This window comes from Bos taurus, chromosome 5, assembly GCF_002263795.3.
Source record: "Bos taurus isolate L1 Dominette 01449 registration number 42190680 breed Hereford chromosome 5, ARS-UCD2.0, whole genome shotgun sequence".
Lineage (NCBI taxonomy): Eukaryota > Metazoa > Chordata > Mammalia > Artiodactyla > Bovidae > Bos > Bos taurus.
The window spans coordinates 109,562,975-109,589,863 of NC_037332.1; the positions used below are offsets into that span (position 1 = coordinate 109,562,975).

The 26,889-nt window shown below is 55.8% G+C and overlaps 1 protein-coding gene and 1 non-coding gene across 8 annotated transcripts in view; both read left to right on the forward strand.

Moving 5' to 3' along the window:
- TRIOBP (TRIO and F-actin binding protein) overlaps positions 1–26,889 on the forward strand; it is a 61,018-nt gene that overhangs the window by 32,132 nt on the left and 1,997 nt on the right. For 4 of the 7 annotated variants that reach the window (XM_059886304.1, XM_024991625.2, XM_059886302.1 and 1 more), the window contains 12 exons: positions 9,339–9,395; positions 12,036–12,104; positions 12,229–12,318; positions 12,689–12,798; positions 14,431–14,956; positions 15,600–15,710; positions 21,319–21,466; positions 23,217–23,319; positions 24,120–24,279; positions 24,360–24,473; positions 25,462–25,548; positions 26,389–26,552. In XM_059886304.1, coding sequence (XP_059742287.1) covers positions 9,339–9,395; positions 12,036–12,104; positions 12,229–12,318; positions 12,689–12,798; positions 14,431–14,956; positions 15,600–15,710; positions 21,319–21,466; positions 23,217–23,319; positions 24,120–24,279; positions 24,360–24,473; positions 25,462–25,548; positions 26,389–26,550 — 1,737 coding nt within the window. In that variant the 3' untranslated portion in view covers positions 26,551–26,552. Of the gene's footprint in view, positions 1–4,311; positions 4,480–9,338; positions 9,396–12,035; positions 12,105–12,228; positions 12,319–12,688; positions 12,799–14,430; positions 14,957–15,599; positions 15,711–15,862; positions 16,240–16,266; positions 17,219–21,318; positions 21,467–23,216; positions 23,320–24,119; positions 24,280–24,359; positions 24,474–25,461; positions 25,549–26,388; positions 26,553–26,889 lie in introns of those variants that run through there. The other 3 variants (NM_001206444.1, XM_059886307.1, XM_059886305.1) reach the window with 3 other exon arrangements.
- On the forward strand, positions 25,775–25,834 carry MIR2285CA (microRNA mir-2285ca). The gene has a single exon (NR_162319.1). It is a non-coding gene; the product is annotated as a microRNA mir-2285ca (primary transcript).

The window sequence follows — 26,889 nt, forward strand, 5'->3', positions numbered from 1 at the left end:
AGTGGGGGAGGGGGAGAGGGAGAGAGGGCCTGCGAGGGGCTCTGGGATTGCAAAGTGTGTCTCAGACCTGGGCCTGAGCCAGTTGCACAAACATCTGGCATTACGTAACCCATCCTCTACCCAGAGAGGGCTGTAAACACTCAGGCCTCTGGTTTGGGGTTTCCTCAAGAGCGAGGAGAGGGGAGGGGAGGCAGCTGAGATTTGCTCTCTCTGGCCCCTGCATCACGGTGGAGGGAGCAGGCCTGGCCACCTCCAGGGGCCACAGGCTGGCTTGTGGGCTCTCTTCTCTCAGTGACAGGCTGGTTCTTGTACTCTGATAAGCTGGGGGTCTAGCTCTAAGCTGGGCACATTGCTGCTGCTGCTGCTAAGTCACTTCAGTCATGTCTGACTCTGTGCGACCCCATAGACGGCAGCCCACCAGGCTCCCCCGTCCCTGGGATTCTCCAGGCAAGAACACTGGAGTGGGTTGCCATTTCCTTCTCCAATGCATGAAAGTGAAAAGTGAAAGTGAAGTTGCTCAGTCGTGTCCGACTTAGCGACCCCATGGACTGCAGCCTACCAGGCTCCTCCGTCCATGGGATTTTCCAGGCAGGAGTGCTGGAGTGGGGTGCCATTGCCTTCTCCGAAGCTGGGCACACTAGATGCTGTAATTAGACACAGTGTAAACTCAGGGAGGTGAGGTGGACTTGCCCAAGGGTGCATGGCTAGGGTTTAGAGGAACCAGCCGCTTGCTGATTTTCCTCATTTCTTGATGAGAGCATGGCTGCAGCCAAACTCACCAAGCCTCAGTTGCCACATCTGTCTAATGGGAAAATAATATATATATGCCGATGATCAGGGCTGTGGGGAGGACTGGCTCAGAGACATCAGGATGTACAGAGGTGTGAGGGGGTGGGGTGGGGGGCAGTGTCCAAACACTAACTTTCCCATCTGCTTCTTCTTTTCTTTTTAGTATTTAAAAAAGATATATCTTGGCTCAGTTTATTTATTTTTGTTTATTTTTTGGCCACATGGCATGTGGGATCTTATTTCCCCAACCAGGGATCAAACCTCTGCTCCCTGCAGGGGAAGCGTGGAGTCATAACTACTGGACCACTGGGGAAGTCCCCCATCCACTTCTTCATTTCCTCTCTGCTTCTCTATGGGGGTTAAGGCACAAGGATAACCAAGCAAACATGGTTATCTAGGCAGGGTGGTATCTTTAAGGGGCGGGAATTACCTTATCAGCCCAACTAAAGGTCACTAACACAGAGTAGTCCAGCAGGAGGGAGCAGGTAAGTCCTTGGTGGGAGAGCAGGGGAAGAGAAATGTGGAAATGGACTCTGGGATGCTGCTGCTGGTGATGATAACCAGCATTTATTGTGCACCTACTATGTGCTCGGCTCTGTGTTCAGTGAGTGGTACACCTGATTGCATTGAATCCTCGCCCTTGGGTGTAACAGGTATGGTTCACATTGTCCATTTCATAGATGAAGGAATGAAACTCACTCGTTCTAGGTCACACATAGGGGAGAGCTAGGATTTGAAGCCTGCTCTAGCCAACCTCAGAGCCCACCCTGTCCCTACCACCTCCATGCATCTGTGTCTCCTTGCAGAGTCCTTGCAGCCCTTAGAGGCTCCGCAGATTTTCCCCATTGGACAGATACAGCAATTGAGGCTCAACGAACTGGCAGCTCTTCTCTCATCCAGGGGTGAGGAAAATCAGGAGCTGAGAGACAGAACTGCTAGTGGAACCACCCAGACAGTTACTCAGAGCAGCATTAAACATCTCTCAGGCTGGATAGTGAAATTAGTCCAAGGTCAAGAGCCAGGAAACCTAAGGCTTGAGTTCTGTCTCTGCTCCTAACTGGTGTGGCTTTAGGCCATTGTCTCCCTTCTCTGAGCCTCATATTGTTATCCTCAATAGAAGAATGGTCTGAAACTGGATAACCCCAAAGCTCTGTTTAAGAAGTCACTCCTGGGTCCCTAAAGCTGTACCATCCCTCTTACCAGGGCAAGTTGCAGTAAGGCAGTCATTGGTTCACTTGTGCATTCACTCACTGGACCAACATTTGTGAAAAACCTGATATGGGCTGAGGCCCTGGGCTTTACATGATATAGACGAAAACCACTCTTCCTGCCCACAGGGAGCTCACAGTTTGTAAGGACACTGACATAGAACTGGTCAGGACACAGTGTGGTCATCACTTGAGTTGTAGAGTATACAGATGCAGGGAGCTCTGGACACGGAGATTCTCAGTCTGTGCTGGGGGCACTCTGGCTTCCTTTGGACTGAGACTTGAAGGGTGAGGAGGAATTTTCCAGGCAAACAAACATTTGGAGGGAGGGGAGGGAGAGAGTGAGTGTGTGTGTGTTGGGGCATAAGAGGACAGGAAGGGAAGTGTTCCAGACACAGCACAGAACAACATGTGCCATTAGGGAGGCACAGGGGACCTGGCTTATTCTGGGACGTCCTGGTGCTTGTGCAGCCCTAGCACGTGAAACGTGTGTGTGTCTAATGATGAAGGACAGCAGGCAGGGGCCATATGATAATGAGCACTGACTGCTGGCACAAGAATGTACCTCTCAGCAGTGGAGAAGTGTTGAAGAACTCTGGGCAGGGGAGTGTTCTAATCACTGTGTTGAGGGTACTGGAAGAGAGTCCCGGGGGCCAGGAAACCAGCAAGGAGGCTGGTGCTGTCAGGTGCCCAGTGCCCATGCCACTGGGCAAGGGTGGTAGCTGAGGTCTTCTGTCCGTTCACTCACTCTCCCAAGGACCAAATAAATGCCTGAGTGAGGTATAGGGGTAGGATGAGACCACTGCTCAGCAATGCCAGAAGGCCAGTGTCTAGGAGGACTTATCCGTGGTCTCATTTCTCAGGGTGGAGAGAATTCCAGTGGGAAATGCTGGGAGAACTTCAGCTCCCTGGGCCTCCACTTCTTTAATTTGTGAAATGGGGATAGTAATTATAATCATGACAGAAATAATTTCTGAACCCCAAAGTGAGATGGCAGAATCACTGAGATGGTAATTATTCCAATCACCCTATGTCTTACCTAAGGAGAACTAACTAGGGATAAAGGGAGTGTTCTAGGTGCTTTATTTAAATAAACACTTAATCCTTACAGCAGCCTGTGAGATGATAGCATCATCTCATTTTACAGAAGGTGAAGCTGAGGCACAGAGAGGTTAAATACTTTGCTTAAGGTAACACAGGGCTTGAGTCACAATGCTCCATAAGCCATTCCATGCACTTAGCAACAAATTCCATCACAGTCCCTCCTCAGCTGTAGGCTTAGAGGAGCTCCTGCAGGCAAAGAACCTCTTAAAAACCACCAAGTGCTTTGGGAAAGAGAAACAGTCCACACCCAAGAACACAAAATGAGGTTCTTAAACAGAGAAAGACTCCCTGTGAGGAGGGGGCATTTAAATGGGAAGGCCCTATGATTCCAGAACTCACTTTGCGCTTAGATTGTGCTAAGTTGCTTGGCTCTTTGTGACGCTATGGACTGTAACCTTTCAGGCTCCTCTACGGAATTCTCCAGGCAAGAATACTGGAGTGGGTTGCCATGCCCTCCTCCAGGGGATCGTCCCAACCCAGGGATGGAACCCGAGTCTCTTGTGTCTCCTGCATTGGCAAGCGGGTTCTTTACCACTAGCGCCCACTCTTACTTGTTAAGAACCCCCGCCTCTTCTTCCTGTGTGATCTTGAGCAAGCTGGCTCACCTCTCTGAGTCTTCATTTTCTCATTAGTAAAATGGAGGCAAGGACACCCCCTTGTCGGGTCTGTGGTTAAGGACGAAAGTCCATTACATAGGTAATGAGCCAGGCTGGGCGAGTGGGACACGCTGAGTTGGTAGTATTGGGTGCTTTGCCCGCGTCGTCACCCAATCGAGGGGCAGAGCCCTAATGGACCCATCGCTCCCGTCTGGCGCCTGGCGACTGGGTCGGGGGAACCGTTGCTGGGCGACGAGGGTGCCACACCCCGCTGCCCCCACCCCGCACTCCCGCGCAGCGGCCGGACGGAGTCACCTGCACGCTGGGCCCTTCCTTCCTCCCAGCACGCCCCCGGGGCCAGAGCCCGGCCCGCCCTCCGCTGCCTCCGCCCCCTCCGCTCCCTCCGCCCCCTCCGCCCCCATCCGCCATGCCGGGGACCGCCCCTGCTCGCCCGTCCCGTCGCAAGAGGCCCCGCCTCCGGGCCTTTCCCGCTCTCCCATTGGCCCGCCTGCGGCCCCCGCCGCTGTTTGTCCCGGCTACCCCGCCGCCCATTGGCCATTCCGGATCCTCCCAGGAAGTTTGAAAAAAAAAAAAAAAAAGTTTTACGGGCGGATGGAAGGGGCTGGGGCAGCGCCGGGGAAGGGAAGGGCCGGGAGGAGCGGCGGCTGGCGGCCGAGAGGGGCGGCGGCGGCGGCGGGATTCCCGCTCCGCTGAGCCCAGCCCGAGAGTCCTTTCCACCTTCCTGCCTCCTGCTCTTGCCGCCCCTGGGTGCCGACATGACGGTGAGTGCCCCCCCCGCCAGGGGTGCAGCCCTTCTGCACCCCCAGGCCGGGAGGAGAGCGACAGCCGGAGCCAGAGCCGCGCCGCTCCCCTCTGGGCAACCCCCTCCGGCCGCACGGGCCGGCTGTCCTGCCTCACCTGCCCCCGGCCTCACTTTTCCGAGCCAGGAGCCCGGTCAACCCCTACCCCGAGAAGATGGGAACTCTAGCTCTCAGGCACCACCCCCTAACTTTTGCAGGTCCAATCATGGACAGATTCGGGGTGGCCCTTTCCCCTTCTCTTCTCCAGCTCCCTTTAGTGAAAACCTGGTCTGATTCCCCCAAGTTGCGCCAGATTCTTAAGGGTCTCCCAGGGTTCTGGGTCGCGGGAGGAGCGGAGATGGGCCTAGCCCGGGTCTGGGTCTCGCCAGGGGCTGGAGAGAGGCGCTCCCTTGGTTGGAATGGGTCTCGCTGGTGCGGGTCTGGGAAGTCTGTCCGCCCGTGTGGGCGCTGGGCGCAGGTTGGCTGGGTGAAAAGAGGCCTCTGGAGCCCATCCTGGGACTTCTGAAGTAGCAGGATACCGTGCTTTCCCGGACTTGCCACTTCGCAGTGGCTCTGGGACCTTGGGTGGGGCAGGCCAGCCATTGGGAGTGAGGAACACGGTGGCAGGGATTTGTCTTTCTCTTGGGGATAAGTCATACCCAACCTCTATCAGTACTTGTACCTTAATTATCATATTGCGTCTCATAGCTGAGTTCACCGATAGCCCCGTTCCACAGTGTAATAAACTGAGGCTTGGAGAGGGGCGTCGGTGAGTTGCCAGAGGTTACCCTGAGTGTAAGGGAAGGAGTAGCCCTTTTCCAGGTCACTCTGGCCCCTTCACTGTGATGTTCTGGAAGGGAGGGGCAGGAGTGCTTTTGGTTTCTGGCAGGCGCCTTAGGGAGGCTCTGACAGCCTGGTGAGGAGAGTTGAGGGCAGTTGAGCAGCGTGGGTGTGCGCAGGGCCCCTGCCTCCTAAGTGCGATGACCTGCTCACTGCCTGGACTTCCTCAGCCTCTGCACATCCTGCCACCTCTCTGCTGGCCCTTCCTGTTGTCAGCAGCCTCCCCTCCCCTGTCAGGGAGTAGAGAGGGATGTGGGGGGAGGAGCTGAGTCAGTGTCTTCCACCCCACCCCCCCATCCCCGCCTTAGGCTAGTGGAGAGTGGTTGCATTGCCTATGGGGTGCCTGCCAGGCCCTGAAACTGGGTGCTGTCACATTACCAGCTTGGATCCCTGCAGGTTGATGGTAACTCCCGGTCTAACCCATGAGGACACTGATGAGTTCACACTGTAGGTAGTGAACTTATGTGCCCTGGGTGACATGGCCCGGCCCTGGCTGAGCCAGAATTTGTAACTTGGTCTGTCCTAGTTTTGTCTCAGGATCGGATAAATGTACATAGTTGCCTTTCCTGGGGAAGCACATGCTGAACTCAGGTAAGGCTGCCAGAAGCAGCATGTGGGGGCCCATCCCTGCTGGTGGGAAGAGGCTTCCCGAGGGAAATGACTTCCTGGGACTATAGGACTTTGTCAAATGGAGAGGGATTGTGGCGGGGGGTGGGGTGGTGTACAGTGTGGACCAAGGCTGGTGGCCATATTTGGGGAATGAAATGGTGAAAACATAGAAAAAGGACTTGGGAAGGAGGGCCTCAGAGGCCAGGAAGAGCAGCTTGGGCTTGTTCAGGGGCACTGGAGAGTTATGAAAGGTTATGGAGCAGAGAGGAGGCTTGTAATGACCTTTGACAGTGTTTACCGGATTCATCTTGGCTGCTCTCAGACCTGAGCCCACTCCAGGCTAGTATCCTGCCCATTGCTTCTTCACATCCTCTTCCTCTCTCCTGGCCCCATCTCCCTGACTTCAACCTCAGAAATCTGAACGAGCAAGTGGCAAAGGTGCTATGAACGTGTCAATGCTTAGAGGCTTCAGGAAGCTGGGCCTGGAGTCAGGCTCTGCTCCACCTTCTTTTGCCTTAGCTGGGTGCAGCCTTGCCCCGGAGCTTCATCCTCAGCCGCTGCCTGGCATCAAATTATACACCTGCTCACTTGTTTATTGTCTCTCTCCAGAGTTCCACCAGGCAGGGGCTGCATCTCTTGTTCACCGCTGATTTCCTGGTGTAGAACAGGGCCTGGTTCAAAAAAATCAGAGAGAGATGAAAAGAAAGAAGGGAAGAAAGAAATTTGTATGAATGTCCCGAGTCCTAAGATCTTGTCGGGGGGGTGAACAGCGCGTGTCCCTGATGGAGTTGCTTCTGGTCTAGCCTTGAGGGATAAGTGAGTGGCTTCAGGATGATCACAGATGCCACAGAGGCCCTGGGAAGTCATCTGGTGTGGTGTGTACTGGGAAAGGTGCCTCGGAGGTGGCAGTGAAGCCAGGTCTCAAGGCATGAGAAGGGGTCTGCCTGGGTGAAGGAGGTGGAGGAGGCCTTGTGTTTCAAGCAGAGGACATAGGTGTGTGTGGAGGGCCCCAGTCCTGGTGTGTGGGGGATCAGAGAGGAAGTGTGATGACGTAAACCATGGGGCCCCCTAAGCAGGGGTGAGGCCAGGCTGAGGCTTTCGTGCTGTCCTGAGGCAGCCGGACCTTGTTCTGAAGCCGTCCCTGAGGCTTTGAGGCAGGCCTGTGACACTAGGCCTTTGGGAGCAGGTCCCCTGCCAGAGCGCGCACACAGGGGGCGGCGTCCATGGTCCAGGCTGGCTTGAGGCACAGTTGACCTGTGGTCAAAGGAGGGAGGGCTGCTGTGAGGTGCTATCAGTGCTCCGGAGGGGAAAAAAGGGGGAAAGGGAGCTTCCTGCAGGTGGAGGGAAGGTATCTGGGGCTGAGGAGCCATGTGTGAAGTTACAGGGGGCAGGGAGTTAGGTTCTCTGACCTTTTGACCCTTGGGGGCTTCCCAGGTAACTGCAGGACCTCGCCCGCCAGAAGGTTTAAAAACTCACACTGGTGGCCTTCTCTCCCCAAGGTCACCATCCCATCTCATGCCTGATAGTGTGTGGGTACCAGTGTTTCTGTGTGTAGTTTCTCTCATGGAACTTGGGGGAGGGCAGGACCCCCCCCCCCATCATTTGCCACATCAAACATCTGGGCTCAGGGAGGGGATGTGACTTAGGAAGGTCACTCTGCTTCCCAGGCAGCCCTCGGGGTCCCAACCTGTCATTCCTGCCCTTCCTCAGCCTCTGGAAGCCCATGACTCTCCCAGCCCCAGCTTGGCTGTCTTGATTGGCTGGGTGGTCAGCTGGTCCTTCCTGGGGAGCTCTCCCCAGGTCTACACAGTGATGCCAGCTCTGTGGTCCATCCTAAAAAGCCTGGCTCCTCAGCTGCCAGGAGGTGGGGTGGGAACAGCCCCCAAAGCACAGGAATTTAGATCAGGGAGGTAGAGGAGGGTGGATATTTAATCAGCAGGTTTCCCCTGGGGTCACAGCATGCCAGGCCCTGAGGCCACGGGAGGCCCCTGTCTGCACATGGATCCAGATGACTTGGTGGCCCTGAGCATGGCTATTGGTCTTCAGTCTGAGCTTAGAACCGCCCTGGGCAGCTTCTGGCCCACGTGGGGAACAGGGCGGGGAAGAAGAGAAAGCAGACAGGGCGTACACAGCCTGGGGTTTCCCAGGTCTGAGCAGAGCCCGTGTCCCTTCCGTCAGACAGGTCTGCAGGGAAGGGCATGATGCAGGGGTTGGGCCGCCAGCCTGCCGAGATCCAGGGGCCTTGGTCCCAAGGCCATGGCTGAGGATGGCTCAGGAGGTCCAGGCTGCTGGCCCAAGCCCCTCTCAGGCCTCTTCCTCCACTGGAGGAAGAGGAAAATGGGGCTTCCTCAGAGGAAAGCGGGTCAGGGCAGGTGGCCAGGTCAGGTGGCTCCAGTTTCCAGGTTTCCAACCGTTGTCACCATCCACCCCGCTGAGCCATGCCACCCGCTCCCTCCACGCAACCAGACACCTTGGCCCGGTGGAGCTGTGATGCAGGTGCTGATAGGTGGGCTCAGAGCCATGGCAACAGGTGGCAGCCTCCTCCCTGCCGGCCAGCTTGGCCCACCAGCGAGCAGGAGCTGAGACAGCAGGGGGATCGGGACTTAGACAAGAGAGAGAGGTCTCCCCAGCAGGCCAGGAGGGTCTGAGGATTGGCCTGGCCAGAGAAAATGCGCAGATGAGCAGTTTTGTCCTCTAGGGGCTAGGCCGGGGGGACCTAGCTCCAGGTCCCTATGGAACATGCTACAGCTGGGAGCCCCCAGACCCCGGGGCCGTGCCCCCCTGGGCAGCACTCGGCAGGTAGGACTTGCCAGAACTGAGGTACCCTCTCCCCGGCCCTTCCAAGAGCTGGGGGCGCCCAGGGGGTCTCAGACCACACCCTGGGCCTGGCTCCATCTTTCAGGGTCTCCAGGAGACGAGGAAGGGCAGGGCTGGTTGGATCACGGGAGGGTTTTTGGGTTGGGGGTGGGTAAGATCATTAGGGCATTATCTGCCTGGGCCTCAGTGAGAGGAACTGGACAGTTCACTCAGCCCTGCTGATCTGGCCTGTCCTCTGACCTCTGTAAGGGTTCCTTGTTCCAGGCAGAGTTCTCTCCCCTCTCTCTCTCCCTCTCCTCCACACTCAGGTGAGGAAGCAGGCTGGCCAGGGCGGGAGCTTGGAGGTCTGTGGTGGATGGCCAGTCACCCAGCCCACCTCTCAGAGGTTGCCAGATGTTCAGGAAGGGGACCAAGGCTGCTTCAGTGGCTGGGAGCCTGCCTGGATTTGGGGGGTTATCTGGGTCCTCAACCCTCCTTCCTGGCTTCCCAGGACTCTTATAGGACTTAGAGCAGGTAGGATGAGCCCCTTTGGTTCTCGCTGGGCCTGACTCACCTGCCACCCCCTCTCCCCATAGCCCGATCTGCTAAACTTCAAGAAGGGATGGATGTCTATCTTGGATGAGCCTGGAGAGGTAGGAGGGCTGTGGTGGGGTGGGGTGAAGGGTAGGGGGTGGGCAGTGGGGTTGCTGCAGGGCCCTGTAGGGTCCTGGGGGCTGCCCAGGTGGCTGAGCAGCTTCCCTGGCCTGTCCAGCCATCTAGAGACCCTGGCTTCTGGATGGAGGGGTTAGAGGGTGAGGGCCAGAGTGGGAACCCTGAGGGGGACGTTTCTTGTCCTGCTGGAAAGAAGGCCTTGGGCTGCGGGGTGGGAGGCCAGAGGCTGCTAGTCATCTCAGTTTCATGAAGCAGCCTGCAGTATGTAAAGGTCACCAGGATGGTGGCCTCCTGGCCCTTCACGCCCTGCACCCCATTCTCTCTCCTCACCAAGAGCCCCTAGGCCCTTCCACCTCTTGATGACCCTGGCTGGGTATCTGAGGGTCTGGAGTGGAAGGGTTCACAGAGATCATCCAGCCTGAGATGTATACAGATTCCCAAAGGCTCAGCCATGCAGCAGCTCCCCCCAACCCTGGGGTGGGGGCTCAGAGTACATTTCTTGAAGTCTCACCAACCTGGGGCCCCAGTGAGTCACAGCTTCTTCCAGCCTCAGTGGCCTCATCTGTGAAATGGGCATGCTGGGTAGTGAGAATTCTTTCCAGGCTGGATAACAGTCACAGAGGTCAAGCACATAAAATGTTCCACAGAGCCCTCAGTGCCCGCTTGGGCCTCAGCTAATCACCCTTCCCTTTCTCTACTGTGTGCATCCTTAGAGCCAGAAGGGACAGTAGCTTTTCACCATTCTACCCTTCTGGCTGCCAGGCTGGAGGTGGAGCTGGCCTCCTGCCCACCCAGCCTGGGAGGGGACGTCTCCCTGCCCGGGTCCTGCATGCGCCCGCAGCTTGGGTCTGCATGCAGCCCGCATGCCACGGAGGGCTTGAAGCCAAAGGGAATCTCATTGTATTCCCTACCCACATGCTTTATTCCCTCTAGCCCACAACCTTCTGAACCCGCTGCCTGCTTGCCAGCCCCCTGGTGGCTGGGCTCCAGGCTCACACAAGGCCGGGCATCCCGCCAGTGACCCTTCCCAGCCTCCCCACCCAGGGTCTCTGGAGGGCAGAGACTATGAGCCCCACCCAGAACTGGCCATTACTCATTCTCTTTCACAGGGTTTTGGAATGTCCGAGCTGGAAGGGCCCTGGGAGTTCAGCCAGCCCGACCCCGTGGTGCACAGACAGGAGACAGGCCCGCAAGGGCTTTGATCTCTTCCAGGCCCAGCAGCACCTTGGGCAAACCCAGGCCTAGAACCTGGGGTGCCTGAGGCCCAGAGTTCCGGCCAGTTGCCATCCCAGGCAGTCGTAGACGAAGCCTGGAAGGGCCTAAGAGATCTTTGGGCCTGAACCCCTGCCCCACTTGACAGAGGAACAGTTGTCCTGTGTGTAGCAGCTCGGGTCACTCAGAAGAACAGCGTGGTTCTAACAGAGCAAGTCTCTCAGAACAATCCTCGACACCCTAGTGCCTGACCACACGCCAGGTGCCATGAGAGACATTCCGGGGAGGGTTAGGAATTTCTGACCTCACCAGGAGGCTTAGGGACTACTTAGCCCTACTTTACAAGTCAGAAAACTGAAGCTCAGAGAGGTTGAGACACTTGACTAAAGACACACAGCTAGCAAGGGATGAAATAGCTGTCACCCAGGTCTCTTGGATGCTGAAGTCCTATTTCTCATGGGAGGCCAGTGTGGAAAGAAGTAGAAAGTATCATCCTGGCATATCCTTGAAAACTTAACCATCTTCTTGAGGAAAGAAAACCAAGTACTTGAAGTATTAACAACCAGAGCTTGGCGATGCGGGGGAGCTGCGGAGGACATGGGCTGACCCTGGCAGTGGGTGGATCTTGACTGGCATTCCAGTGAGTGGCCAGAAGCCCAGACGTGAGCTGAGCTTGGCACTTTCATATCAGGCTGTTCTGATGCCCCCACCCCTCTCCTACGTGTCCTGCCAACCTAACCCCATCTGCAGCAGAGAGAAGCATTGCAGAAAGGTGCCCACATCATAAATGTACAGATAATGCATTCTCATAGCTGCACATATACGTAACCAGCACCTAGATCAAGAAACAGAATATGACCAGCTCTCAGACACTTATCCCTGGGCCCCCTTCTGGTCCTCTCTGGGAGACTTGTCCTTGGCTGTTGGGGTGATCGATCCAGGAGTAGCATATGGAAGAAAACTCTTGAAGTCCTGGCCCCTGGCTTGCTAGGCAAATGCCCTTACCCAGGTCACAATCCCTTCCTGGACTGCACTGGGCAGGATTTGCGTATAGGAACCTTGATGATCTTGGCGGAAAGGATCAAGAGGCCTATGGAATTGTCAACAAATCAGGGAAGGGCTCTCAGAAAGAAAGGGAGGGTGTAGTTAGTGAAGAGAAGCCAACCCATTTCACAGATGCTGCTCCCGAGGCTCAGAGAGGGAATGGAGGAGCTAACTACAAATGTGGATTTTGTGACTCTGCACTGTCCCCTGACCCCCACCCCTCAGCCCAGCTGGTGAGGGTGCCGGGCACCTGCTGCAAGCCGAACAGTTGACCTGGAAGCACCCAAGATGCCTGTGGAATGATGCACAAACACACACTCATTCCATGCCCCCGACCCTTACTCACGGCCATCTCTCCTTCGCAGTGGAAGAAGCACTGGTTTGTGTTGACCGACTCAAGCCTCAAGTACTACCGGGATTCCACCGCTGAGGAGGTGAGACAATGAAGTGGGAGGGCTCCTTCCCCCATCAGGTTCCAGGGGCCCCCTGGTAGGGGGTCAGGGGGTTCAGGGAGGGATCCCTGGAGTCCATGGACCATCATGAGCCCTCCTGCTGCAGGCGGATGAGCTGGACGGCGAGATCGACCTGCGCTCCTGCACGGACGTCACCGAGTACGCGGTGCAGCGCAACTATGGCTTCCAGATCCATGTGAGCCTGCGGGCTGCTGCGGGCGGTATCCCTGGAGGGCCCCCAGAGGAGGCGTGGGGGTGGAGTGTGGCTCACCAGACTGGCTCCCATCACTCATTTCCCCAGAGACCTTGTCCTCAGAGCCAGCGAGAAGCTCTGCTGCCAACACCGAGCTTGTCTGGGGCAATCCCAGGAATCACTGGCAAGCCGATTCGAATGTTGGAGAGACTGTGGAGGGGATGGGGCTCTTCCAAGGCTAGGAGGAGAGGGTGTGCATCCTCTGCTCACCTCCAGGCTCAAGAGGAGGGAAGGGCACCTCCCCGGGGCCCAGAGTGGGGAAGGAGCAAGGAAGCTGGCCAGGTGGCAACCTACCTGTGGGGTGGACTTGCAGACCAAAGACGCTGTCTATACCTTGTCGGCCATGACCTCGGGCATCCGGAGGAACTGGATCGAGGCTCTGAGGAAGACTGTGCGTCCCACCTCAGCCCCAGATGTCACCAAGTATGTGCTGGGCTGGACTGGGGACTTCGGGGAGGCGCTTACCATCCCCCCAGCCCTGCATCCTGAATGGGTGTCCAGTGCTCGCCTGAGGGCCCTGGGCCTCAGTTTCTCTGCCAACAAAATAGGGAGGTGGGGGAGGGGGCAGTGGGTATCTGTGGCACTCATCCAGAAATACCTTGAGCTTTGGAGGTTGACTCATCCCACCCTGAAAGGGTGGGGAGAGGCCTCGGCTCTTTGGAGAAGTGCCGCTGAGTCAAAGGGCCCGTGAGGTGGCTGATTGTCTGTGTGCCTAGGGGGCTGTGTCTGAGCCTGTGTCAGGGAGAGGGGATGGCTACTTAGTCTGGGTGGGGGACTCACTCCCTGTGGAGGTCGCTGTGGGGAGAGGGGCGGGAGGGTTGAGTGACCTGGTGGTAGAGCCCCCACACAGTATAAACCCCAGATGTGGGACTTGCCTGGCAGTCCAGTGGTTAGGACTCTGTGCTTCCACTGCAGGGGGGCATGGGTTCTATCCCTGGTGAGGGAGCTAAAAGTCTCCCATGCCACGCAGCACACCCAAAAAGTAAATAAATATAAATTTAAGTAAGCATCTTTTTAAACAAACAAACAAAAAGCCCAGATGTCTCTGAGGGTCAAAACTCTGGCTGTTGGGCAGCAGAAACTGAAGCTTGGTATTGAGGGGGCACGGAGTGTGTGTCTGCCTGCCCAGCCACACCCTGGCTGGCAACCTTAGGCCAGTTGCTGTCTGGACTGAGATTCAGATTCCTCACCTGTCACGCCAGGTGTCGTGTGAGGATATGCACAGAGGCGCTTTATAAACTCTTGCCCACTGTGCAGCTGGACTATGGTTTGCTGTATAGGCTTCACTGCTATAGCAAAGAAACCCCAAACACAGGTTCATGCAAGGGAGAGGTTTATTTCTCACTCCAGCCCAGACCTGGTGGGGCGGCTGTGCAGCCCCTAGCCCCCAGCCTTGACTCTGGGCCAGAACACTGCTCACATTCTCACAGGTCCAAGCCAGGAGCCAGGCCAGGGCACACCTGGTCCTTTGAAGGGTGCCGCCTCTCACTTGCACTGGGCAGAGTGGTCACATGGACACTTGTAGCGGCAAGGGACACTTTAGTTTCTGGCCAGGTGACCACGTACCCAGTGTTGCTATGGAAAAAGTGTTGTTATAGAAGAAGTTGTTATGTGTCTCCACAGTTTGTGCCTGTGTAGCCAGAGGCCACTGTTCACCTCACCTGCAGTGCCCCTGGGCATCTCCCCTATTCCACTGAGCCTCTTGAACCCAGGGCCTTGTCTCCCACCACACCCTTAACGCTGATGCTGCCATCACCATTCACAAAGGCCTTGCACACATTCACTCATCTAGTCCTCACGTCCCTCCTGTAAGAGGCATTGTTGTCCCATATTACAGGTGAGATGACTGAGGCTTAGAGAGGGCGGCCAGGTTCCCTGGAAGTGGCCGAGCTGGGATGGTTCCCAGGATCTGTTAATGAGGGAGCGGTAGTTCTAACCTGCTTCCTCCACTGGGGTCTGTCCCCAGGCCCCGACGCGCGGGTCACACTCCAGAAGTGCTTGTTTTGGGACCAAGCAGGCCAGGTCCCACCTGACGTGGCTCTGCTGGCCCCCTAGGCTCTCGGACTGCAACAAGGAGAACACGCTGCACAGCTACGGCACCCCAAAGGGCTCCCTGAAGGCAGGGGAGCAGCGGGTGGGCTCTGAGGTCATCAGCCGGGGTGGCCCCCGGAAGGCAGACGGGCAGCGGCAGTTGCTGGACTACGTGGAGCTCTCCCCGCTGACTCAGGGCTCCCCACAGCGGGCCCGCACCCCAGCCCGCACCCTCGACCGCCCAGCCAAGCAGGAGGAGCTGGAGCGGGACCTGGCCCAACGCTCCGAGGAGCGACGCAAGTGGTTCGAGGCCACGGACAGCCGGGCCACGGAGACACCGGCAGGTGAGGGTCCGCGCCGGGTCCTGGGCGCCCCCCTGACCGAGGACCAGCAGAGCCGGCTCAGCGAGGAGATTGAGAAGAAGTGGCAGGAGCTGGAGAAGCTGCCCCTTCGGGAGAACAAGCGGGTGCCTCTTACTGCCCTGCTCAACCAAGGCCGCGGGGAGCGCCGGGGGGCCCCGAGCGACAGCCACGAGGCGCTGGAGAAGGAGGTAGGCGGGCACGGCTGGCCTCTGGGAGCCTCCTCACCCCACCAGCGCCCTTAACATCCCTGCACTCATGCTGTAGCGTTAGTTCTTGCATACCTACGGGGACTGGGGAGTTCACCCCTGAGCCATGACACCAGATGCCTTGTAAACTGGACTTCTTTCCTGGACCTTGGGGATCTTTTGTTTTTGTTTGTTTTTCCCCATCTTTGTTCTGTCCTCAGCAATCCCAGAGAAGGGAAGGGGGAAGAGAAGGGAGCGACCGTTTATTGAGCACCTTCTGCATGCCAAGCCTTGTACTAGGCCCTCCTTACTTACATTGGCTCATGCAGTCCTCACCTGGTCACATGGCCGTTTCATGGTCCCATAGGGTAGACCGCCTCACTGTTTCTCTGATGGGAAACTGAGGCTCCAAGAAGTTTCCTCCCACCTGTATAATAGGTAAATATCCGTGACTGTGGTATCTTGCTCCCAACCCTGTTAAGCCTTCTTCTCTGGGCCAGCGCTCTCCTGGGTCCCTGACCTGGCCATCCAGGAAGCACCTGGAACGTCCCCCTTGCCCGTGTGTCCACACCAGGGCCACTTCATCCCGCCAGCTCCATTCCCCTTTTAAGACCCTCACTGACCTTGCCTCCCCCCATCCCCGTAGGTCCAGTCCCTTCGTGCCCAACTGGAGGCATGGCGTCTCCAAGGGGAGGCTCCTCAGGGTGCACCCAAGTCCCAGGAGGACGGCCACATACCCCCCGGCTACATCTCACAGGTAAGGCCATGGAGCGGTTGTGTTGGGGGTTGGGGATGGGTTTCTGGTTGCCGTGTTTTGAGAAAACAGCTGATATTCTGGGGGCCCTTCCTATACCAGAGTGGAACCCGGGTGAGGCCTTTGATGTGCACCATCTCACTTAATCTCCCCAGAGGGTGGACGTGAGGACTGTGCCCATTTTGCAGACAAGGCCACTGAGCTATAAGAGGGTATGTGACTTGCCTGAGGTCAACTGGCCTGCAGATGTCAGAGGTGGGATTTGAACTTGGGTCCAGCTGACTGCAGAGCCCATGCGTGAGCCCCCACTTGACCTTTTGTACTTAGACTCCCTTCCTCTGTACTGCTCTGGGGAAGAGGGGCCTGATGGAGCATGGGACCCCCAGGGGGCAGGCTCCTGGGAAAGTTAAAGTCACTCAGTTGTGTCTGACTCTTTGCGACCCTATGGACTATCCAGTCCATGGAATTCTCTAGGCCAGAATACTTTAGTGGGTAGCCATTCCCTTCTCCAGGGGATCTTCCCAACCCAGGGATCGAACCCAGGTCTTCCACATTGCAGGCGGATTCTTTACCAACTGAGCCACCAGGGAAGGCTAGGCCCCTGGGAGTCGCTCCCTAAACACTGGAAAATCCTGCCGGGCGGAGGCCCTGAGCAAGGTGGTCTACAGGACATGAGTGCCTCCAGTGGCCCTCGGGGGACGCACAGCCTGCCTAGGACAGCGACTCAACAAGGGTTGATTTTGTTCCCCTGGGGACATTTTGGCCGTGTCCAGAGACACTTTTGATTGTCATGTCCGGGACAACTAGTTCTCCAGAAAAAAATACGTGTGCGTGTACACACTGACACACTTATATATGTTTATTGTAAATTTTACTGATACAGAGCATGTTTAGTGTGCAACTTACAAATAAAAAATACGTCATGCTTCTATTGTGAATTCCATATTGCAAATTGATTTTTCTCAGAGTACTGTTGTTGATTTCTCCAAATGCTCGTATCCACAGCAAACTGACAAATGAGTGTCGTTCTAACATGAATGTTGGTTGGCATTTTTTTGTGTGTGAATGAGTATGACAGCCAGATATATGCCTAAACTTTACTTGGTCAATGTCATGAGCAACTTCTTTGCTGAACTGAAAGATACTTTACTGTTGAGACTATTTGAAAGTATTCTTTTGAGGACATTTCTTGGGGTTTTGTTCTGTGTACAATGTAGCAGTCTGAGCTAGTGCACATTTTGAAGTTTAATCTGTACTGTGAGCGTTAATAGCTTTTTCTCATCATTTGGTTAAGTCTGGACAATCAACAAAACAGTAAATCAAGCTCTGATTTGTAATGTTTACCAGTTTCCATGGTGTAAATATTCCTGCTATGGCTGATGTCCCTGAACAGAGTTGGGAAACTGTACCGAGCATCATGTGGCATTTCCACCCTGCAGATACAGGACATGTAAATAACCTCAGAGCATAGCTAATAATAAAATGCAGTGACATAATTAGGAGGTAATGAATCTTGAGTATCAGCTTTGTTTTTTAACACTTACTTGGTTTTGTCTGCACTGGGTGTTAGTTGCTGCTTTCAGCCTCTTCACTGCTGTGTGCCGGCTTCTCTCTTGTTGGAACGTACAGCTTAGCTGTCCCTCAGCATGTAGGATCTTAGTTCCCCTACCAGGGACCAAACCTGTGTTCCCTGCATTGGAAGGCAGATTCCCTGGACTGCCAGGGAAGTCCCTCAGCCTTGTTTTTAATGCAACTAATTATAATTTCCGATAACAGCTATGCTAAATAGCTGCACCACAGAATTCCTAAAAATTTGACAATTGCTGTTCCCCAGATAGCACACCCTTGTCTGAAGCAAAAAAAAAAAAAGACGGCTGGGGTCCCAGGCTCTGGGCAGGGAGGCCTTCTAGAGATTCCGAGGGAGCGTGGGGCTCTCAGGAAGTGTTCCTGGAGCTGGGGGTGGGAGCGGGGGCTGAGGCAGGAGGGGGTTGCCGCTGGGTATTCATCAAGGAGACGCCCACTGCCGAGGTGAGAAGCTGGGATCGCGACCCACACACCTCAGGAGGTTTGGGGTCTGGGACGCGACATCAGGAAGGTGGGGTTAGTATGCAGGGAGTCCTAGCACTAGGAGCTAGGACGCTGCTGAAGGAGGGGGGAGGGAAGTGGGTGGGGGTGGGGAGGGGAGCTTCAGGCTGGCCCACTGCCTCGAGGAAGGCAGAGGGGAGCTGGCCAGAAGCTGGGGCCACCGTGCAAGGCCAGGGGCCATCTGGGGCTGAGTGGTTCTGGAACATTCAGCTGAAGGGAGACCAGGGCTGAGGGGAGTTGGGGGTGTATTGTGGAGGGTGAGCCTGGGGATCACCTGATGTGGGGAAGGGGAAAGGGAGGGCCCAGTTATTGTTAGGGCTCCCTCGAGGCCAGAGGAAGGTGGGGCATCTCTAGATAGAGGGGCCAGCACCACCACCTGAGGCCTCCAGGCACCTCAGAGATGCCCCCTACCCACCCCAGAGGGCTTCAGACTGAGCTTGGTGGACCCCTTGGACACCCCAGAGGCTGCCTTTTTTGGGTGGGTCCATCCACAGTTGTTGGCCCTGGAGCAGCACTGTCTTTGACTATTAGAACCTGCATTAATTTCCCTTGCAGGAAGGTTTCTGTCACTAAAACAAAGCTGGAAAAGCACTGCTCTGACTTCTCAGGGTACAGATGGGGAAACGGAGACCCAGAGAGGAGGCGAGTCCTCCAAGCTGGCAGCAGACTTGTGTCTGCAGTCCTGGCTTCCTGGTCCCCAGGCGCCCGCTGGGCTCCCCAAGGCTGTCAGTGTTTCATCCTGTTAGATTGGGATGGGCAGGGGTAGCAGGTGGAATGGGGGGTGAGAAGGGCATAATGGGGAAACAGCCCAAGACGGGGTAGGGGAGGGTACCCAAAAAGAGGAGCTGAACCGTCTGTGTCCCCTCAGGCCCCAGGGGAGGCAGCTGGAGAGTCAGTGGACCCTAGTGAGGTGACAGCAGGGCAGGGATTCCCAAGCCTGATATCTCAGGCCAAGGGGGTGCCCCCCTTCCAGCTTGTGGGGTTTGCTACTGCAGGACAGCAGCCAGGGGGCCTGGGGCTTCAGTGCCTACTGCAGTAGCGGCCACGGGCACTTTACCTACTTTGATCCACATCAGTGGTGGCAGCCATCACACTTGGGCCCTCAGAAAGGCAGGTCAGAGGGAGCAGCGCCTGGCCTTCTAGGAGCCCCTCCTCATGGGCTAGTGCCCACCTCCTGACATCAGCCTCTGGACGCCGTATTGACTGCCAGGTCTGCTGGCCTGATGGGGCTCTTTAAGAACAGCAATCCCATCTCCTTTAGGCTCCTGTCTCTACAGGTGGGTGGTCTCTACAGTGAACGCTGACTTAGCTCAGGGAGCCTTGAGAGTTGGTCTTATGGGGTCTGTATTACAGATGAGGAGATTGAGGCTGAAAGAGGGGAACAGGCTTGTTCGGGTTCACTCCGTGGTACAGCCAGGACTAGGACCCAGTCTGTGGAACTCCCAGGGCCATGTTCCATTGCCCCACCTGAGGGGACACACAGAGGCTCAGTGAGACAGGTGTCCCCTACCCACAGCTCGGAACACCTGGATCCTGGAGACCTGGCCCTTGTCCTTCCCCAGACTGGCCCATGCAGCCCCCCAGATGTGGCTGCTGGTGTGGTGGGGGTCATCCTCCGTCCCCAGCCGTGAGGTGCCCTGTGCCTTGGGGGAGGACTCAGCCTCTTATCTGCATCGGGTCTCTTATCTGTGCCTCCTGTTTCTCCCTTGGCTTTTCCCCTTCCCTTTTGAATGATCTTAAACATATATTAATCATGTAAGAAATTTGCTTACATTTTCAAAAATAATTTCAAACAAATCAAAATGTTAGAAACAAATGTGTGAACTCTCCTCCCCCTACCTGCTTCCAGCCCCAGGGGTTACCTTGGTTACCTTCTAAGCATATCTGTATAGTTTTCTGTTGCAGCTGTGATGAATTGCCAGAAACATAAGTAACACAATTAATCATCTCACAGTTCTGTAGAGTAGAAGTCTAACGTGGGTCTCCCCAGGCTATTAATAAAATCCAGACATCCATGGGATCTCGTTCCTTTCCATAGGCTCTGGGGAGGCTCCATCTCCTCACCTTTTCTAGTGTCCAGCAGTCGCCTGCATTCCTTGGCTCATGGTCCCTTCCATCATCTTCAGAACTTGTGCAGGAGAGTCCGGTCCTTCTCTCTTCCCACTGGGCTCCTGCCTTAGTCCCCTCTCCCTCTCCCTGCTCTCCTGCCTCCTCTTCCACATCCAAGGACCCTGTGATTACTTTCGGCCCAGAGGATAATCTAGGATAATCTCCCTATTTTAAGGTCAGCTGATTAGCAATCACTAGTCTCCTGGGCCGTGTAAGGTAACACATTCGCTGGTTCTCGGAGTAGGGCGTGGACATCTTCGGAGGGTCATCCACTCTACTTTCCAGGGTAGCCTTCTATACCTTTTTCTGTGGCCTTATGCACAGGTACTCAGACCTACAGCTCTTAAGTGTTTTTGGTCCGTGAATGGGGTCACACCACGTGTATCATCAGAAACCAGCTTTCATGACCTAACTTTCGAGACACCTTTCCACAGCAGTCTGCGTGGGCAGCTCTGTCTTTTAACAGCTGCCCAGATCCTTTGTAAAGTGCAATCCCATAACTTATTTAAGGGCTTTCCTGTTAGGTACTTACCTTGTTTCCATTTTTCACCTGTTACCAACCTGGCCGCAGGCGATACCCTTGTCTAAGAGTCTTTGTACATGCGTGACTTTCTGTGGGGTCATTCCTAGGAGTGGACCTGCCAGGTTAAAGGGTCATTAAAATTTGATGACACCACCAAACTGCCCTTCACACACCCGGTTGCAGCTGACTCTCCCAGCAGTGGGTATTATCAGTCATTTAAAAACTTGCCGGTCTTGTCTGCACAGCCCCATTTTGTGCTAAGTCATCAATTTCAGTTTGCTTACTCAGCATCTGCCACAAGTCAGGCCTGGCCTAGACCCCAGGGACTCTGAACTGTATCAGATCTTCTTTGTTTGGTGGGGGTGGGGGGTGGGGATTTATAATCTGGCAGAAGCAGAGCCTTTAAAAACAGGGGAGAGGCTGACCAGAGTCAGAGCTCGGAGGATATTTAAGCCGGGCTGCAGGCCAAGTGGATTACCCGGGAAGAGAAAGTTGTAAAAGAAAGTTCCAGGCAGTGGGAATAACATGAGCTAAAGCTCAGAGGTGTGAACATGCCATGAGCTGTTTTGTTTTTTTTCTTTTTTAAGTAACTATGATGTTCCTTGGTTGGGGAGGACTTAGGTTGAGACCATCAGGGTTGGCAGACACTGGAGCAGGGACTTGCTCTGCAGGATGGGAAGCCCAGAAGGGTTTGAAGCAGAATGACAGGCTGGGGGTTGTGGGTGGCGGGGAGCAGGGGCAGATACAGGCTGATGATGCCAGGGTCTTGAGGGAGAGGTGGTGAAGCCTGGACCAGGGCAGGCCTGCCCCCGAGGCTTCTTGCCTCAGGCTGGGAAAGGGGCACTACCTGGGCCATGGGGGCAGCCCCGTGATGTCCTGGCCTCCCACCTGCAGGAGGCATGCGAGCGCAGCCTGGCAGAGATGGAGTCTTCGCACCAGCAGGTGATGCAGGAGCTACAGCGGCACCACGAACGGGAGCTGCAGCGGCTGCAGCAGGAGAAGGAATGGCTCCTGGCTGAGGAGACAGCGGCCACAGCCTCGGGTGAGGACCCTGGGCAGGAACGGCACAGCAGGGCCCGGCCCCATGAGCCTCCAGGCTGTGGCTCCTCTTGACTGGAGGTCTTTAAATAAGAGATGAAGGTCTGGTGCCAAACTTGGGGTGAGGGGTCAGGAGCCCCTAGATATGGCCTCTAACCCTACTTGCAAAGGGGAAACCAAGGCAATAATTGATTTCCCCCTACACACAGACCATGGGTTAGGGTTAGAGTCTTCTCCTCAGGGGCCTGTGGCTACTGGGAGGCCCACGTCAAGCCACATACACACACACACTGAGCTGCAGTGTGTGTTTGTTTTCCACAGCCAAAAATCCGTGCCATGTGCTGGGGAGAGACTGGTCAGCCGCAGACCCTGCTCTTCTATGAGCGCCGTCTCACTGGGCCAGTGGGCTGGGGCCAGTAGGCTGGACCCAGGGGAGAGCAAGGCAAGGTGTCGTCGGCATTTAACCAAACCCTGTTACACACACGAGCAACCTTAGTCCTTGCAGTGCCCCAGGGAGTGAACCCATTTCACACATGAGGAAGCTGGGGCTCAGAAGTTAGCAACTTATCCCAGATGACATAGCTTGGAGGTATCAGAAGATGGAGCTGGAGCACAGAGCACTCTGACTACAAAGCCATGCTCTAAACCCTTCCCTCTGCTCTTCCAAGTCAGGAACAGGTATACCCAAGATTCTGGCCAGCTTTCCCTCTCTGTCCCCTGCAGACCTGCTGTGTGTGTCTGGCACATCCTAGACACTTCCATGGGGTTTGCAGAATAATAGAAATGATGAAAGAGGTCATGTGATTTGGAACTTGCCACCTGCCAGCGTTCAAGAACTCAAACTGAGGGCCCCTCGTCCCAAACCCTGGGGTCAGTGTGTTTTGCATTTTAGGAAGATAACCCAGGATATCCTCCCCCAGCAGGGTCTGGGTTTCACCTTGAAATCTAGCACTAAGATTTTGCAGTGAAATTTCTGTGTTGCTCTTAAGTGGGATAATAATGACCAGAAATAGCCTTGAATCTGTTCAGGTTGGGGATTGCACCAAAAGAATTATGAAACACTTGCAGTGTTCAGAGCTTTTGGATTTTGGAATTATGGATAAGACTATGAATGAGGACTTGTTTAATCCTCACAACAGCACTGTGTGAGTGTGGAAAGAGACTCAGTCCTTGGGGGCTTGCAGACTGAAAATAAACCAGTGGGGGCCAGTGTCTGAGTACTGCCTCTGTGCCAGGCATTGTTCTATTCTGCATGCTCTACGCACATCTCCCAGTAACCCATGAGGAAAGGCGTTTTTTGTTAACCTTGTTTTATAGATAAGGATTCAAGGCACAGAGGGGTTAGGTCCCTTGCACAAAATCACACAAATTTGTACCGGCCACAGAGCCAGTGTTCTAGACTATTTGGCTGGGCCAGGCAGATGGACCTTGTTAAAGAACCTTCCAGGCTCTGCAGGGAGGACTGTGTGTAGTCCTATCCAGAAATCATGAATAACAAGAGGTACTGGTGGTCAGACACTGAAGTGTCTCCCCAGCAGAGTCCTTCAGACAGGTTCTGTCATCCTCCTGTGGTAGACAGGCTCAGAGAGTTTGAGCAGCTTACCCAGAGCCACTCAGTCCATGACACAGCCCAGCCCAGCACTCTTTGCTTATCACTCTCTGCTCCTGTCTCCACGCGGAGTCCTAGGGGAAGTGGAACTTGTTGCTCCTGACCCCTCCCCAATCTCCCTTCTACCTCTCTGCCCTGCTTCCAGCCATTGAAGCCATGAAGAAAGCCTACCAGGAGGAGCTGAGCCGGGAGCTGAATAAGACACGGACTCTCCAGCAAGGTCCAGATGGCCTCCGGAAGCAGCACCAGTAAGAGGGTGATGGGGCCCTGCAGCCTGGGGGCAGGGCCTCCCTCTGAGCCAGGGGGCCCAGCTGTCCACTCTGCTGGTTATGAGTGAGGGACCTGTGCTGAGACCCCTGGGCAGGGGACCATGTTAGTTTGCCCCCAGCAGAAATTCCTGTTCCAGTCATGTGGCGTAGGGAACAGAAGCGGTAGGACCCCCCACACCAGTGCACACAACTGTTCTCAGGCCCCTTCTTGTCTATCCAGTCTCAGTCTCCACTCTCCCTTCCCCTCTTTAGTGTCCCCTAGAGCTTGGCTTAGGGTCTTCCCTAGTGGCTCAGATAGTAAAGAATCTGCTTGCAATGCTGGAGACCCGTGTTCAGTTCTTGGGTCAGGGAGATCCCCTGGGGGAGGGCATGGCAGCCCATTCCAGTATTCTTGCCTGGAGAATCCCATGGACAGAGGAGCCCTGCAGGCTACAGTCTATGGGGTCGCCAGGAGTCGCACACGACTGAGTGACTAATGCACACACACAGAGTGGGGCTACAATAGAAGCCGGTAGGTGTCCTTCCCTGTCAGAGCACAGCTCTGGAATGCTGGGGCTATAGAGGCGTTAAGAGATGGGCTTCTCCAACCCACCCCCCTCACAGAGGAGGCATCTACAACCCGGAGAGGCTGACACACCAGTTCACAGCCCCACAGTGGGCTGAAGGCAAAACTAGGGCAAGAATCAGAAGTCCTGAGTGGCTTCAAGTCTGCATGACCTGACCCGGCTTGGCCAAGGGCCGGAGAACCCGGGCCATCCTCCCTGACTCTACCCTGGCAGGTCAGACGTGGAGGCGCTGAAGCGGGAGCTGCAGGTGCTATCAGAGCAGTACTCGCAGAAGTGCCTGGAGATTGGGGCCCTGACGCGGCAGGCCGAGGAGCGTGAGCACACGCTGCGGCGCTGCCAACAGGAGGGCCAGGAGCTGCTGCGCCACAACCAGGTGGGCCTTGGCCCCCGGGGGTGGGGGTGGGGCGTGGGCATCCTGGCCCCCCCACACTGACCATCCCCCACCCCTCCCAGGAGCTGCACACCCGCCTGTCCGAGGAGATTGACCGGCTGCGCAGTTTCATCGCCTCTCAGGGGACGGGCAACGGCTGTGGTCGCAGCAGCGAGCGGAGCTCCTGTGAGCTGGAGGTGTGCCCACATCCCCCCACCCTGTGCCAGGCCTCCTAGCTGGGGCGTGGGGCCTGGGCCTGGGGAGGGTACCCGGACAGGCTGGGTCTGTCCTGGGGAGAGGACAGGGCAGCTCGGAAGGAGGCCTGCTGTGCACCCAGCACTCCTGGGTCAGCTGGGTGAAAGCTCTCCACCTGAGTCCTATCACCTACCTGCTGTGTGACCGTGGCAAGTCACCTCACCTTTCTTAGTCCTAGTGGCTCATTTGTAAAACGGAGCTAGCCCCTCCCTTACTGAGAGAAGCCAGAATGAGAAAATGTATATGTGATCCCAGGATCACCCTTGTCTTTGGTTGTATTTAACAAAAATTTGTACACAGCTTTACTCTCTGCCTGGCATTTCTATAAGCCCTTGTATCTGCTAAATCATTGAAGCTTCTAGCAGTTTTATGAAAAAGATGCTGTTGCTCTCCCCATTTTACAGTTGAGGAAACTGAGACACAGGAAGGTCAAGTACCATGTGCCCAGGGTCACATGGCTTGTCAGTGTGGGAGCTGGGATTTGAACCAGGCAGCCTGGCTCCAAAGCCTTAAGCTTTTAAGTCTCCCTCACCCTGCTGAACCTGTCTCCTTCTCGGTCAGGTCAAAATAGCAGTACCTGCTCATCAAGGTTTGGGGAGGTGTTAATGAGGAAGCCCAGCCCTCTCTGGCTCACAGTAGGGCCATACTGTGGCTTCTTTCCATGATCTTTGCCCTCAAGTTGAGGGCCTGGTGCTGTGTTCTGACCACAGCAGGGGTGACCATAAGATATCCACTCACATGGTACAGATGGGCTGAGAGAGCAAGGAGAAATCAGAGAGGGCTTCCTGGACAAGTCTTCCCCCAGGGACCCTGGTGCAGGTTAGCTGCCTTCTAGGGGCCCAAAGCAGAGAGAAGTCAGGCTTTGGGGTGTGGTGGGCCAGGGTAGCTCTGGACTCTGGCCCCAGATCAGCCTGGAACCTGTGACCTCAGGTGCTGCTGCGAGTGAAGGAGAACGAGCTGCAGTATCTGAAGAAGGAGGTGCAGTGCCTCCGAGATGAGCTCCAGATGATGCAGAAGGTGAGTCCTGGCCAGCTGAGGTGCCAGAGGGGTGGGGAGCCCCTGGATCCAGCTGTGCCCTCATCCTGTGATCACCTGTTCTGTGTCGGCCACTCCTGGCCTCATCAGGCCCTCCCTGTGCCTCCCCCATGTAGGGGTCAGTATTCCCATTTACAGACAAAGAAACTGAGGCTAAGAAAGGGTAAGTGATTTGCTCCAGGCCACCCTTGTTTTTATTGGGTTGGCCCAAAAGTTCTTTTGGGTTTTCCCATAACATCTTATGGAAGGGACCTGAATGAACTTTTTGGCCAACCCAGTATTTAATCAGAAAATATTTATTGAATACCTACTATGTGCTCAGCACTACTGGGTACTGGGTGACTTGCTGTGGACCAGACCAAAATCCCTGTCCTTGTGGAGTATGCATTCCAGTGTGGAGTATGCGTTCCCAGAAACCTGTGTTTCTGGGAGCTGGGGGACTGAGATTTGGGGCCCAATCTGACCCACCCTTGGTGCCGTGTCCATGTGTCTTTGACAACTCTCTGTGTGTTGGTGGTTCTGGGAGACTCCTGGAAGGGGCCCAAACCCTGGGCCGGGCTGACCTGCCCTCCCAGCCACTCACTTGCGTGTGTGGCCTCGGACAGAAGCTTCACCACCCTGAGCCTCGGCTCTCATCTTAAATGGGATGAAAATGATGCTGAAACCTGTGTCACTGGGTGGAGCAGGGGAACCTTCTGGGGAGGCCACCTAGAGGGAGAAAACCAACCGGGGGCCTTGGAGGGGCCTGGCTGTTTGTGCCGGCAGGTGGGCAGGGCCAGGAGGGAGGGCTCCCTGCCCTCACAATGCCTCCCCGGCCCTCAGGACAAGCGCTTCACCTCGGGAAAGTACCAGGACGTGTACGTGGAGCTGAACCACATCAAGACGCGGTCGGAGCGGGAGATTGAGCAGCTGAAAGAGCACCTGCGCCTCGCCATGGCTGCCCTGCAGGAGAAGGAGGCTGTGCGCAACAGCCTGGCCGAGTAGAGGTGGGCCCCACGGGGTGGGCACTGTGGGGCGAGCAGGGGGAGGCCGTCACAGGCGCCAGGCTGGAGGTGTGACCTCAAGGCTCATCTGCACCTGAAAGCCTGCGCTGCCCCCTGAGCCAGGGCACTTCCTCCTCCCAGCCTCCATTTCCCTATCTGGATGGGGGGACAGTGACGCTGGCAACTCGGGGCCATCCCGGGGATCCATCCGACTCTCCCAGAGGCTGCTCTGTGAGCTGGAGCGCGTTTCCTTCAGAGGTGGGCCAGCCAGTTCAAGTCTGTGATTATCGGCCCTGTCCCCGCCATGTGACAGTGGAAGCTTCTTAACACAGAGCCACAG